Source organism: Neoarius graeffei, chromosome 2, assembly GCF_027579695.1.
Source record: "Neoarius graeffei isolate fNeoGra1 chromosome 2, fNeoGra1.pri, whole genome shotgun sequence".
Lineage (NCBI taxonomy): Eukaryota > Metazoa > Chordata > Actinopteri > Siluriformes > Ariidae > Neoarius > Neoarius graeffei.
The window spans coordinates 43145105-43158815 of record NC_083570.1 but is presented as its reverse complement, the minus strand read 5'-3'; the positions used below and the strand labels follow the sequence as shown (position 1 = coordinate 43158815).

General features: G+C 42.4%; 1 protein-coding gene across 2 annotated transcripts in view; it reads right to left on the bottom strand.

Annotated features, from left to right (window-relative positions):
- The window catches only part of ccdc146 (coiled-coil domain containing 146), a 121954-nt gene that overhangs the window by 52969 nt on the left and 55274 nt on the right, over positions 1 to 13711 (bottom strand). For both annotated transcript variants that reach the window (XM_060914275.1, XM_060914274.1), the window contains 3 exons: positions 4331 to 4459; positions 4103 to 4240; positions 2292 to 2516 (listed from right to left, as the gene is read on the bottom strand). In XM_060914275.1, coding sequence (XP_060770258.1) covers positions 2292 to 2516; positions 4103 to 4240; positions 4331 to 4459 — 492 coding nt within the window. The remainder of the gene's footprint in view (positions 1 to 2291; positions 2517 to 4102; positions 4241 to 4330; positions 4460 to 13711) is intronic.

Genomic DNA, 13711 nt, shown 5'->3' with positions numbered 1-13711 from the left:
CTGTACTGCCTTTCAGATTTTTCAAGTGTAGATCATAAAAAGAATTTTCCCCAACACCCAATTATTTTTGTTTAGTGGCCCGAAAGCTACTGAATTCGAATCACAGACTTCCAATTTTATTTGTTTTTTTAAAAATAGAACAATTAATGAATTTTGGGCCACGTGGCTCTAAATTCTCCGCTATTTTTTCCTGCTTCACCATGACCCAGTTCAAGATACTACGTTATGTATCATGTGGTGGGCTTTCCCTGGTCATACAAGGCATTGTGGGATACAAATTTGAAACAGGAGAGGAAAATGGAGGACGCGAATGAACCGTGAAAGACCGACTACAGTAACGGAAAGCGAGAAGAAAAGACGTTATGTTGCGAAGGAAAGGAAACGCAGGACCAAACTAATAAATATCAGCGGTCAGCGAGCACCTTGGTGTGATCAGCTGTTCATTTAGCAACAGAATGATGTAACATTCAGTGCACGGTCAAAGGTAAACCTATAGATGGCAGTAATGCAACACTGGATGCCAGCTGCCGTAAAATCCAAAAGAAGGTAAACCTGCGCATGCGCATACGGACTTCCTCTGTCTGCTCGACTGCGTGAAGTGAGTGATTTCATGCACATTATTTGCTTGGGAATCCCCTCAAATTAAATCACTTCCCAGCCACAGAATGGCCTGGGTTTTTTTTTTTCTTGTTTTTTTTTTAATCACAATGACCAAATTTCAGAAGGAACTAAATTTCACCGATTTTATGAAATCGAAAGGCCGTCTGCTTTTAAAGGATAAAATCTGGAGACAGATTCCAGAAAAGTGAATTACACTTCACACAGGTGTGTGTCTCAGGTGGATCTTCCCAGTGCCATGTTGGAAAAGCAGAAGTAAGGAAACCTGACTTATTCTGGAAGAAGCTTGACGATGGCAGGCAGTACATCAGGGACTGTACTGCACATTGTAGTACCTGATCAGTCACTTATCTCTCTTGGAATCGTGCCAGCATCAAGAAATCCCAGCAGTGACAAAAAAAAAAAAAAACACACAACATACTGTGGCAAAAGAATCGGACTTTTAAGTCCGCTTTAATCTTTAAGGAAAAAAAATCATACTGGCCTTTAAACAACTGTTTGTGTCGCATCCCAATTCTTCCAGAAGCCTAATTCTAGCTGAGCCATTATGAAGACTAGCCTGTCCTCTTTGTATGCACATTTCTTTTGTCTTCATTGAATGACAAGTCTTATTTGGTTTAAATGTATGGATTTGTATTAACTTGCTTTCTTTAATTATAAAGACTTCTTCATATCTAATAGTTATAGAATATACAAAAATATTTTGTATATTTTTGTATATTCTATAACTATTAGAATATGACAGTGACAAAACTTTTCTGCTGCACATGTGCACAATCATTTCTTTGTCAGCCGGGGAAGAGAGAAGCCGAGGCTAATCCAGTGCTAGGTTTAAGCACTAAATAAATAAACTGAAAACTGAAACTAAAGATGCGCTAAACACCCGAAAGGCTACCAAAACTTCATTATATATTCTTAACACATATTTACAAGAGAAAAACATACCAACGGACATAAAAAAAAACTGGAAAAGAGACACATCGGAGATGCAAAACTTCTGCACTAGTGAGTGACTCTGACAATTTGTAAACAAGCATGGTTGCGAGGTTTTCTTCATTAAAAGCGGAAGATTTTGAGAGAATTTTGGCTGCCTGGTCGCTCTGTTGTGTGGAGATATTGATGTTGATTTTAAAAGTAACTAAGTAAATTACACAGGGGGAAAAAAAAAAAATTGGCCTGATTGTGCTAGCATTGGCCTGCGCTAACACCACACCGGCTAGAAGGTAACTGGACTGCCGTGCTAACAGCACAAGTCATGGGTAAGCTTGCATTGGCCTTCGCTAATGCTACTGCTCAAGGCTACACCGGCTAGAAGGCAACTGGACTGCCGTGCTAACAGCAGCAAGTCACAGGTAAGCTCGTGTTGGCCTTCGAGAATGGTGATATGAAGAAAGTGTGTATGTATTATAATAATAATGGCTTTTTTGTGGTCTATCAGATATATTCTATTCAGCTAGCATGATACTGAACTCGTCTTTGACTCGTTCAGTATCATGCTAGCTGAATGGAATATATCTGAGATACCACTCGATATTATTTAATTATGTAAACTTGACTAATCTTAATATAAAATTGCAGTAACCCCTGCCAGTTATCTGATTCAGAGCTGATCTACATTAGTGAGTCTCATAACTAACGGTAATGTCGACTCAGGCTCTGTCCTGGGTACCTACCTGGCGTTTCTGCTGGACTCGCACTTGGCGCAGCCACTCCTGCTCTATGGTGTCAGAAGGTGCAAGTCCCATCTCCAGTCTTCTGTGGCACGAGTCAAACTCAAACTCCTTCTCACGAAGCTCCTGCTGCAGACACAGAGCCTGGGACTGACGCATGGCCAACTCAGACACTACAGCCATCTGCTTCTTAGTGCAGTCCTTAATGCGGGTCCGGAACTCATTAACCTGAGGGGATGCACAATCAGATGACACACCACCACTACAAACTGCAAACCTGTAGAAATCAGAAAATCAGTTAAAAAAAAAGACTGCTACAGTTTAACCTTCATGCTCTTATTGCTTCTAGCGAGCACTGAATGTACACAAGCTGATTTAATAGGAACCCCCATCCACATGCTCATTCATGGAATTTTTTAAATTAGACCATCATGCAGCTGCAGAACAATGCCTAAAAACCTACAGATACAGGACAAGAGCTTCAGTTAATGTTCATATCAAACATCAGAATGGGGAAAAGTGACCTAGTTGTGCTAGTGCCAGAAGGTTGGTTTGAGTATTTCAGAAGCTGCTGATGTGGGATTTTCACCCACAACAGACTGTTTACACAGAATGGTATGAAAAATAAAAAAAAACTCCCACTTCTCTGCATCACATGAAAGTAGCCCACAGTAACTCCACTCACTTGATTTTCTGTTGCTTTCCCATGACCCCCAGCCTCAAACAGACACCCTTTCTGGTGTCAAGATTTCTTTAAAAAAACAAGGGGGGGGGGGGGGGGGGGGGGGAGTCTGCCTTCTATTCATAATTATCTTTGTTCACGATCTGTTTTTTAGTGCAAGAAAATGTTTATTAAAATAATAATGAAAAAAAGGTTAATGGTATGGATGCACTGATATTTTGTGCCTTTGGCTGAAAGTAAGAAAAATGTGCGCATTTGGTTTTCGGCTGTATGAGTAATGATACTGAATGTCTGTTTTTGTTCTGCTCTGCTTATTTCTGAGCACAGTACAGTGCCAAAGAAAGAAAAAGAAAAACTGGACGAAGGAAAGAAAGAAAGAGAAAAAGAAAACCTGGAGGAAGGAAAGAAAGGAAAACTGGAGGAAGGAAAGAAAGAAAAACTGGAGGAAAGAAAGAGAAAGAAAAAGACTAGAGGAAGGAAAGAAAAACTGGAAGAAAGAGAAAAAGAGAACAATTGGAGGAAAGAAACTGGAGGAAGGAAAGAAAAACTGAATGAAAGAGAAAGAAAGAAAGAAAGAAAGAACTGGAGGAAGGAAGGAAAGAAAGAAAAACTGGAGGAAAGAAAGATAAAGAAAAAGACTAGAGGAAGGAAAGAAAAAACTGGAAGAAAAAAGAGAAAAATTGGGGGAAAGAAAAACTGTAGGAAAGAAAAATTGGAGGAAAGAAACTGGAGGAAAGAAAAACTGGAGGAAAGAAAGAAAAACAGAAAAACTGAAAGAAAGAAACTGGAGGAAGGAAAGAAAAAAACTGGAAGAAAGAAAAAACTGGAGGAAAGAAAAAACTGGAGGAAAGAAAAAAGAAAACAGGAAAACTGGAGGAAAGAAAGAAAAATTGAAGGAAAGAAAGAGAAAGAAAAAAGAAAAACTGGAGGAAAGAAAGAAAGACTGGAGGAAAGCAAAACTGGAGGAAAGAAAGAAAAAAAATTCTGATTCAGTTTGAAACCAAAGCGTGCTATGCAGATTAAATCTATTTTATATTACTTACCTTTAAAATAATAATAATTATTAATTGACTGATGTTGCTTCTATTTTGACTGGTACCGTATGTATTTTTGTAATTCTCTGCATGCTTACTTTCTTGGCCAGTCTGAGTGTGTCCTCTCTCCCGCTATCTGCCTTTGTACGAATGTGCTCAGACAGTCGGGTCACCTGCTCATAGATCAGCTCTTTCTCCAGCAGCTCAGCTTCTTTCGCTGCCAGCTGCACCTCCAGCTACATAAAGCACACTCAGTAACACGCACACAAATAACTGGCCACAGAAACAGTAAGTTAGAGCAAGACAGTTGAGTTTAACTGTCATACCTGTTCGAGCTTCTTGATGAGTTCAGGAGGAGACGGATCTTCACCACTCAGTTTACGCAATCGCCTCTCTGTAACTTGGTCTGCGAGAGTCTTCTCCAGGGATAAATTGTGTTCCTTCCACTCAGACAGCTAGAAAACAGCTGACACTATGAAAGGTCCATGAACCTAAAGTGCTGATCCATTTAATACTTAACAATTCCTACAGCAAATAGTGAGAAAATTAGATGGTATTTATCAGAGGTGGACAATTGCTGGGTTTCGGTCACGTGACTTTTCTTCGCAGTTTTACCGGAAGTGAAATAGCTGGCGGTCTAAACGGCTGCCGTAGTGCAAACAACTAGCGATAAGTTATCAGAGTACGCTCGTAATCTAGAAGCCACTGCTCGCTTTAGATATATTCAGAAGATTGATTGTGCAATGGAATCGACCCGTACAGTCTGGGAAAGAAGGATTTGTCATACGATCTCGAAAACTACCCTTCAGTCGAGTTCCCCGACATCTCGAACTATCTGGTGTTGCAGACGTCCTTCTACACCGCAAAACAGATGAAAGTGTGGAAGAGTATGGAGGCTTATGACTTTTTTGTATATGGCTGGGCAAAGGACCTCACTATCAAGTTGCTGCCGAATGAATCCTGGATTGTTTTTGCCCGTGTAAGGATTTTTTTTTTAAAGCTTTTCATTTACATCTTTACAACGAAGTGCTGCAAGTTGAAGTGTAAACAAACAACAGTTGGCTTGATTCTCACTTGTGTCGGCTCTTATCTCTCAGGTAAATCATTCATAAAGATCATCAGAAACCCCTTTAAAGACCTGGATCTTAGTTAAACAAGACGGAGAAGTGATCACGGCGCATTGTAACTGTACGGCTGGGGAAGAATTTTGTCGCGACCTTCACACATATGGACTTTGTGAGGAGTAAACAAAGAAACCGCTGGGGACTTTAGCGCTTCGTGACTAAAAAAAGTACCGTAAAATAACGACACATAGCAAGAAAAGCACTTGGAAAACACTAAGGCCAGAGCTGAGAGGGAGATACAAACCTTTCACCAAGTGATCATTGCAAACTCGAGCGTGCTTCGACTCGACTCCCTTCGATTTCAGTGAGAGGTTTGAAAGCCACCTTTCTCCACGTCTTTTTGTGAAATCCTGTGTTCGTTCACCCTTTTTTATTAGTTCACAGGGAACCCTGAAGAAACTTATCAGTTTCACGGTTTGATTGATCTGAACAACCTAAAACAACACAAGCGTAAGGCATTTTTCACGCGAGCAATGCGCCTTCTCCGTACAAACACTTTGTCAACTAAGCTTTGGTAGACCACCAGCTAACGTTTTGAATAACTAATGAGGCGGATGTGACGTCATGTGAAACCCAGCAATAATGAAGTACATTTACTTGAGTACTGTACTTAAGTACACTTTTTGGAAACTTATGACTTTAACTTCACTACATTTGAAAGACAAATATCGTACTTTTCACTCCACTACATTTCTGTCAAGGTCCTTGTTACTCATTGTTATGAAGCAGTTTTGAAAGTGGATGTTTTTTTTTCTTTTCTAAAACGTGATTGTTTTTTTCACAGGTGACACTGAGACAGTCGATCAGTAATCACTAGTCACGTCATGTCCAAAGACTGGATAAAATCAAGTTTACTGATTTCTCAGCAGCATTATTTCATACGATCAGATGATGGCAGAATGGAAGGAGGCGGTTCTTCTGGCGAATGCACGCACCCATGGATATACCTAGAACCCATGTTTCAGTTTTCTGAAAGGATTAAAGATGCATTTCGTTTTAAATGTTTGCTTTGTTTGCCTAAAACGGAGCACATCACGGCCTACAAATCCTCGCTGTCCAACCTGCGGAAGCATATTGAGGGATATAAACGTTTTATTCCAAGAGAAAGCTTGCAATGAAGTTGTCTGTGTTTTTAGAGCTAGCGATAACATTGCAATAGCTACCGGTATGCTGTCTAGTTAGTCAAATGACTTTCTATGAATTTGCCCACCAAGTTGCCATCGTCTTGTCCACGGCTAACGTTAATGCATAGCTAGTTAACTTGGACACTATTAGTTAGCATGTAAAAACGGAGTTACGCTAACATTAATAACGTTAACTTATCTGAAGTGCTTTCAGAAATATGTTTTAGCATAATCTTGCTAAATAAATAGAATGTAGAAATCTGTGTTTATCTTTGTGTAAAGGTGTTTATTCGACAGGTTCTACAAACTAGTCAGTAAATCCAGTTGGTTGCTTTAGAGGCATTAGGTTTTGTAAGCGTTGTGGCAATAATACAACAATGCGTTGACAGAAAATGTACTTTTAATACTTAAGTATTTTTAAAAGCAAATATTTCAGTACTTCAACTTAAGTAAAAAATTTGACTGTACAACTTTCACTTGTATCAGAGTAACGTTTGACCAGTGGGATCTGTGCTTTGACTTAAGTAATAAAGTTGGGTACTTTGTCCACCTCTGGTATTTATAATAATACTCACAATGCCAGACTGCTTTAGCTATAATCAGTATATTTGCTATTGATACTATGTGTTATTTGTTATCACCAGCTGTCCTTTTATTGCACTATAAGCAGATCAACCAGTGAGAGTTCCATTATTGAGAAAGGAAGGAACAGACTTCGCAATTCTCACTGGAGATTGCACACTAACTTTCGTCTTTGTAATCAATAACAATTCTGTTGTTTCTAGAGAGACTGCACTTCTTAGAGTAGCTGTTAGTCTTCTGGACTTGGAGCCCTTACCATTTTGATACTACTCGTTTGCTTGCATGCCATTAGCATTACTGGATCTGTCTGCCAGACAAACAAGCTGCAAGACCCATTTAACTCCGCCCACTGAGATTTTTAACAAGTTTGCACACAAAAGCAGTAGCGTGTCCAGTATACAGTAATCTTTTCTCTGTCTCTGTAAAGCTCAAAACCATGAGTCCAAAGAAAGAGATGAGAATTCCCTTTTTTCTTTTCTCTTTCTCCAACATTGTGTGACAACAAACACACTTGAACTTAAACCATAATCTCTGGTCTTTTGTGTGCTGTTCATTCCTTGTGGTCTACAGTTTTCACAATGGTGTAGAATGTGATCAATTAAGAGCTTGAAAAAGACCTTCAAAGAGAAATGAGTGGAATGTTGTCTCCTGGGTTTTCCCTAAAGGAAAAAAAACCTCTTTCAAAATAACTTCCAACAATTGGAGGCGGCCCAGGAGCTGGCAAGGAGCCTGAAGGAGAACATGAAGGACCTGGTGTTCTGGACTAGTAGTGATTCCCCAACACCGTCTAGGACCAAGGCAAAGCAGGCAGTGTCTCCTGACTAAATTAATAGCTCATGACAACATTAACACTATGTTTACACCAAACACGGCAAGAGCATCAGAATGACCAGAAGTCATTCATTTTCAATGTGAACGAGTGGCTCTCAGCGGCAAGAAGGCTGGCAGTGCGTCTTGGGCAGTGGAGGCGTCAGAATAAAGTTGAAGTTGAGTTGATCGGAATTTAGAAGTGCTCTGCTCAAAAGAATCCTAGAGAACACAATCGTGTAAATTTTGGTTCCATTCAAACCGTTCCCAAGTAGCCTGATAATTAATTGTGGTGGCAGGTTTCCCCATTAATTTTGATGTGTCCCTCTTTCCAGACAGGGATACAAATTTAAAAAACAAAAACAAAGCTTGGACCAAGATGTCGGAAACTGTAGGGGTTTCAAGTGAATTGCATAATACAGTGTCTTGCAAAAGTATTCATCCCCTTTGGTGTTTGTCCTGTTTTGTTGCAAGCTGGAATTAAAAGGGATTTGGGGGGTTAGCACCATTTGATTTACACAACATGCCTACCACTTTAAAGGTGCAAATTGTTGTTTTATTGTGACACAAATATCATAAGTCACATAATTAGTTGATTAAGATCCACCTGTATGCAATCAATGTGTCACATGATCTGTCACATGATGTCTGTATAAATCAACCTGTTCTGGAAGGACCCTGACTCTGCAACACTACTAAGCAAGCAACATGAAAACCAAGGAGCCTCCAAACAGGTCACAGACAAAGTTGTGAAGTATAGATCAGGGTTGGGTTATAAAAAAATATCCCAAACTTTGAATATCCCAGGGAGCGCCATTAAATCCATTATAGCAAAATGGAAGGAATATGGCACCACTACAAACCTGACAAGAGAAGGCCGCCCACCAAAACTCACAGACCGGGCAAGGAGGGCATTAAACAGAGATGCAACAAACATTAGGGGGTGAATACTTATGCACACTCCAGATTTCTGTTTTTTTTTTCATCTTAATTATTGTTTGTGTCACAATAAAACAACAATTTTCACCTTTAAAGCTGTAGGCATGTTGTGTAAATCAAATGGTGCCAACCCTCCAAAAATCCATTTTAATTCCAGCTTGTAATGCGACAAAACAGGACAAACACCAAGGGGGATGAATACTTTTGCAAGACACTGTATATTTTATGAAAATAGGAGGGACTTGTATGCTAAGGAGTGCCATAAAGGAGTGCCACAGCATGCAAAAGAGTGTTATTTACTTACATGTGACTTGAATGATGCTGTTGAATGGAAGGTGTTATAAGACGAGAGGTTTATGTTGGATATGTTACCGTAAAATGAAAGCAGTTGTGGGTTTTTTTGTTTTTTTTTGTGCAACATGGCAAAAACAAGTAAAAACAAAACATCTACCTGGTCTCCCTAATGGTATTGTTAACTAATTTGTCAAAAAAAAATATTTTATTTAAATGATTTGCATTTTTAAGGTATAAGATACTGGTTGATATGTATTTGCAGCCCTTTTAAATAAAGTTCATGAGATGAATCATTCTGAATGACCTTGTAGCCACCTATTTCATCTACGTCACAGATGTAGCACTTTTTCAAACTGCTGAAAAAGTTAATGCTGGCTAAAACAGAAAGGTGTCAGCCAGGGGCGGTCCTGGGGGCGGTCCGACCGGGCAGCCGCCCGGGGCAGCATCGTGGGGGGCGACACGAGCGCGGGCGCGAAAAAAAAAAAAACTGTCCCAAAAAAAAAAAAAAGGTCCCCCAAAAAATCCCCCCGAAAAAAAAACCTAGGTGTGTGTGTGTGTGTGTGTGTGTGTGTGAGTGAACATTTTGGAGGGGGAAGCCCAATACCAAAGTTGCGCAGGTGACGTCATCATAACAAGAGGCGTCAATACCTGAAGTTGGTCAGTTCTTGTAGCTCAATTGTAATTAAGGGTTTGCAGCAGTGTTAGACACACACACAAGTGTAACATGCAGCAAAAGCCATCATGCGTCACGTTTGCTGTGGGCACAAAACCCCGTATAATTTAAATAACAAACCAAATATGGTGCCGCAATGCATAGGGGACAAACTCAAGATGCCTCTCAAATGTGCAGACCACATTACATTACATTGAGCAAACGCTTTTGTGTGTGCGTGTGCACGCAAGAAAGAGGAGAGAACAGAAAAGCAGAACAATCCAAACAACTTCAAAACGGCTGTACGTTTGATTGCGTGTATGAACCGAATGAATTCCCAAGATTATTGTGGTCGTGGTGGTCAATTGGTCAAGCTGAAATGGTTCAGTCTCACCTCTCGCGTTAGGTCAGGGGTGGCCAACCAGTTGGAGACCAAGAGCCACATTTTTTACTGTATTACCGCAAAGAGCCACATCATACACATGGGCACATGAACATCACCCATCCCTTCCTCTCTCTCTCTCTCACACACACACACACACACACACACACACACACACACACACACACACACACACACACACACCTCTGCTCAGCCAGATTAATAGTAAATGTCACACACCAACATATTTACTCCTACAGTACTAAGACCACAGGCTGAGGCCAGTCATTTTTAACAATGAACATTGTGTGCACTTACTATGCATGCTACTTAGTGGGACTCATGGCATTACCAAAAGAAAGCCACACCATACACATGACCACACATGAACATCGCCCCCCCCCCCCCCCCCCCCCGCTCTCTCTCTCACAGACACACACGCACATGCTCACGCACCTCTGCTCAGCCAGATTAATAGTAAATGTCACACGCCAACATGAGAGAAATTTACTCCTTCAGTCAGTACTAATACCACAGGCCAGTCATTTACAGCAATCAATATTGTGTGCACTTACTATGCATGTTGCTTAGTGGGACTTCTGACATTCCTTGCCTTGAACAATCCTCTTCAAATCTGGCTTGTATTCCGTCGTTGCCACTCGAAGCAGTTCTTTCACATGGGTTTCAGTCAGAACAGAACGATGCTTTGACTTCACATGTTTCATGGTAGAGAACACAGACTCGCAGATGTATGTTGACCCAAACATTGACAGTATCTTAAGCGCAGCCCGTTTCACATTCGGGTATTTTTCCAATGGCACACTTTTCCAAAACTCAATGGTGCCTTCCCTCAAAACAGGTTTCAGTTGGTCTTCCTCACGAAGATCGATCATCTCCAACTCAGCCGCAGCCTCATCTGTAACAAGTGGGGCTTTCAAACAGTCCATCTCCGCATTGAATGGGTCGACGAGGACCGTAACCTGTGGCCTTTTCAGTTGTATATCACGGAACCGGGTTACAAAGCTTTCATGCAGGTTTTCAGTTAGTGTTGCATATCTGGCTCCTTGCTTATTCAGAGAGGCGGGAAGCTTTGAAATGAGCTAATGACGACTGACATATAAGGCAGAATGGATTGCCATTACGTTCAACAAAAAAGTATAAACTCTCCCACTCTGTTAAAAATGTCCTATGTTTGTCTTCATATTTTCGTTTTGCTGTGCATTTTTTCATTGCCATTTTGAGAGGCTACTTGACACAAGATACACCTTGCCCAAAAACTTAGCGATTATCTCACGCACATGCGCATTTGACATGACCTGAAAATACCGTAATGTACCCAAGCAAAGCGAAGATGCATTTGACGAAAATACCATACTGAACTCAAGCAAAGCGCATACGCACATAAAAAAAAACACAAACTTCGATATGAACGTAAGGCTGCTGGGCCATAGAAGGTTCACGCTGCACGCTGCATGCTGCACGCTACACGCGTGTAAAGAAAAGTGGACAAACGTAGCATGACTTGCTCTGGGCCATAGAACGGCGTTCACGTTGCACGCTGCACACTTCACGCGTAAAGCGAGAAATGAACATGCACACTTTTTTCTAGGCGTGAAGATGGAAATTCCAGTCAATGCATGCGGTCACCGCCGCGCCAGCCAATCAGAACGGGTCTAGGGAGATAACTCTATGCTTTCAGGGGAAAACTTCAGAAAAAATATAATTGAATGGTATAATTGAAAAATAGTTCTTCATCGGGATTGTCAAGCAGATTATAGAATGTTCGGTGAAATTCACCACGGGTTTCTCTCAGAAGGAAGTGTTCTCGGCTCCAAATTCTGTTCCTTTTTCTCTTCCTCTGTCTCAGTAAAAGCAGAATGAGGCAATCGTCGTCATCCGAAGAGTCCATATTGTTGGTTACTCGGTCAAAGTAGAACAGACGCAACACGTGAACATCCAAGCATGAAGTTTAATGGCCCAGGGTCCGGTTCTTCACGTGAACGTGTAGCGTGCAGCATGCAGTGTGCAGCGTGAACCTTCTATGGCCCAGCAGCCTAAGAGCCGCATGACACCGGGCAAAGAGCCGCATGCGGCTCGCGAGCCGCGGGTTGGCCACCCAAGCGTTAGGTGATCACCACTACACACTGACGGTGAGTTTGTGTTGGGGGAAGACAGGGGGAATCATTCAGGAGGAGGTCGAATGACAAATAAACGGAGTCGTACTCGGAGATAGATCTAATGGATAGGAAAAGGTCAAAGCCATCAGGTGCCCAATTCCGAAAGAGGAGGAGGAGAAACGAGCAAAAGAAAAAGGTATACTTATGAATCAATTTCAGTGAGTGACATGAATTAGTGCCCTAATTAGCCTTATATTATTGATGCTTGCTAATGGCCCTGTCACACTATAGCGTTTTGTTCGACGTTTGGTTGCGTTTTTAAAAATTTGAGAAACGCCGGGGAACGTCGACGTTCTTCAAATTAAGTTTCTAGGTCAACGATGTTGTAACGTTCTTGTAACGCTTGGGTAACGCTCAGCCAACGTTCCCTCAGTGTCAGGCGACGTTTGTGGTCCAAAATAGCAGCAAAACCTAGCGTTCTCATAGCGTCCACAGCGCTTTGATAGCGTTATCATAGCGTTTGGGTAGCGTCTGCCTTGCGTCCAGGTAATATTCTCGACGTTTGTCCAGCGTCTAGCTGACGTTCCCAACGTTTCCACAGCGTCTGCCTAGCGTTCCTGTAGCGTTTGAGTAACGCGTGGAGCGTTTGTGTGACGTTCCTGTTACGTTTCGCCAACCTGCGGCTGGACGCGCAGTATAAAAGGGGGGGCTTTTGGCCAGAGTGCATCACTTCCAGTTCAACCACCGCGCAGTCAACATCGCAAACGGAACGAAACAAAAAGAAGTATGCCTCCCAAGAGCAAGAGGGCCAGCAGCAGAGGTCGGGGCAGCAGCAGGGGCCAACGAGCAGCATCCTCTCCCAGCCAGGAGGTTGTTTCCATCACTGCAGAGGTCCATCCCCCTCCTGTTGAAAGCGAGGCTGACAGCCAGCCAGCAGGCAGCCAGCAGCAGAAGCAGCCGAAGAACAAGAGGGCAACATTCACCCCCTCCAGGTCCCAGTCGCCATCTCCAGCCTCTCCAGGGTCTCCAGGGTCTAGCTGCTCCTCCTCCTCCTCCAGAAGCTTGTCAGCAGCCTCCTCACAGGACAGAGGCAAGAGGAAGAAGAGCGACAGGATAAATTACAGCCTCTCTGAATCTGATGAGGCCATCATGGTCGAGTGGTTACAAGAGAACCGGACATTGTGGGACTCTAAGCTCCAGGCTTACCACAAGATCACAAACAAGGAGAAGTTGTGGGAGGCCCAGGCAGAGAAGATGCAGAAGACAGTGAAGCACTTGAAGGGCTGGTTCCGGTCACTGCGGGATAAGAACACCAGACTCATGAAACACAAGAGCGGTGACGGTGCCCCAAGAAGAACAGAGAGGGACGAGTGGGTGCTCAACAACTTCAGGTTCCTGCAGGAGGTAATGCGACACAGACCGGAGCCAGCCAAGCCCATCCTACCCAGCAGAGCCTCAGCTGCAGCAACTGTCCAGGAGGATTTACCGGTATCTGGACCTTCTATCACGGAGTGTACTGCCATACCTTCCAGATCTTCCACACCTGCCACAGCAGCCTCCAGCAGCAGCAGTTCCAAGAGGCCCAGACGATCTGGACAGGATGAGGATACCACCACCGAGGATGACGTGTTGGCTACCCTGCAGGAGAAGGTCAAGGAGTCAGAGGCTATACTCAAGGGTTTGTTC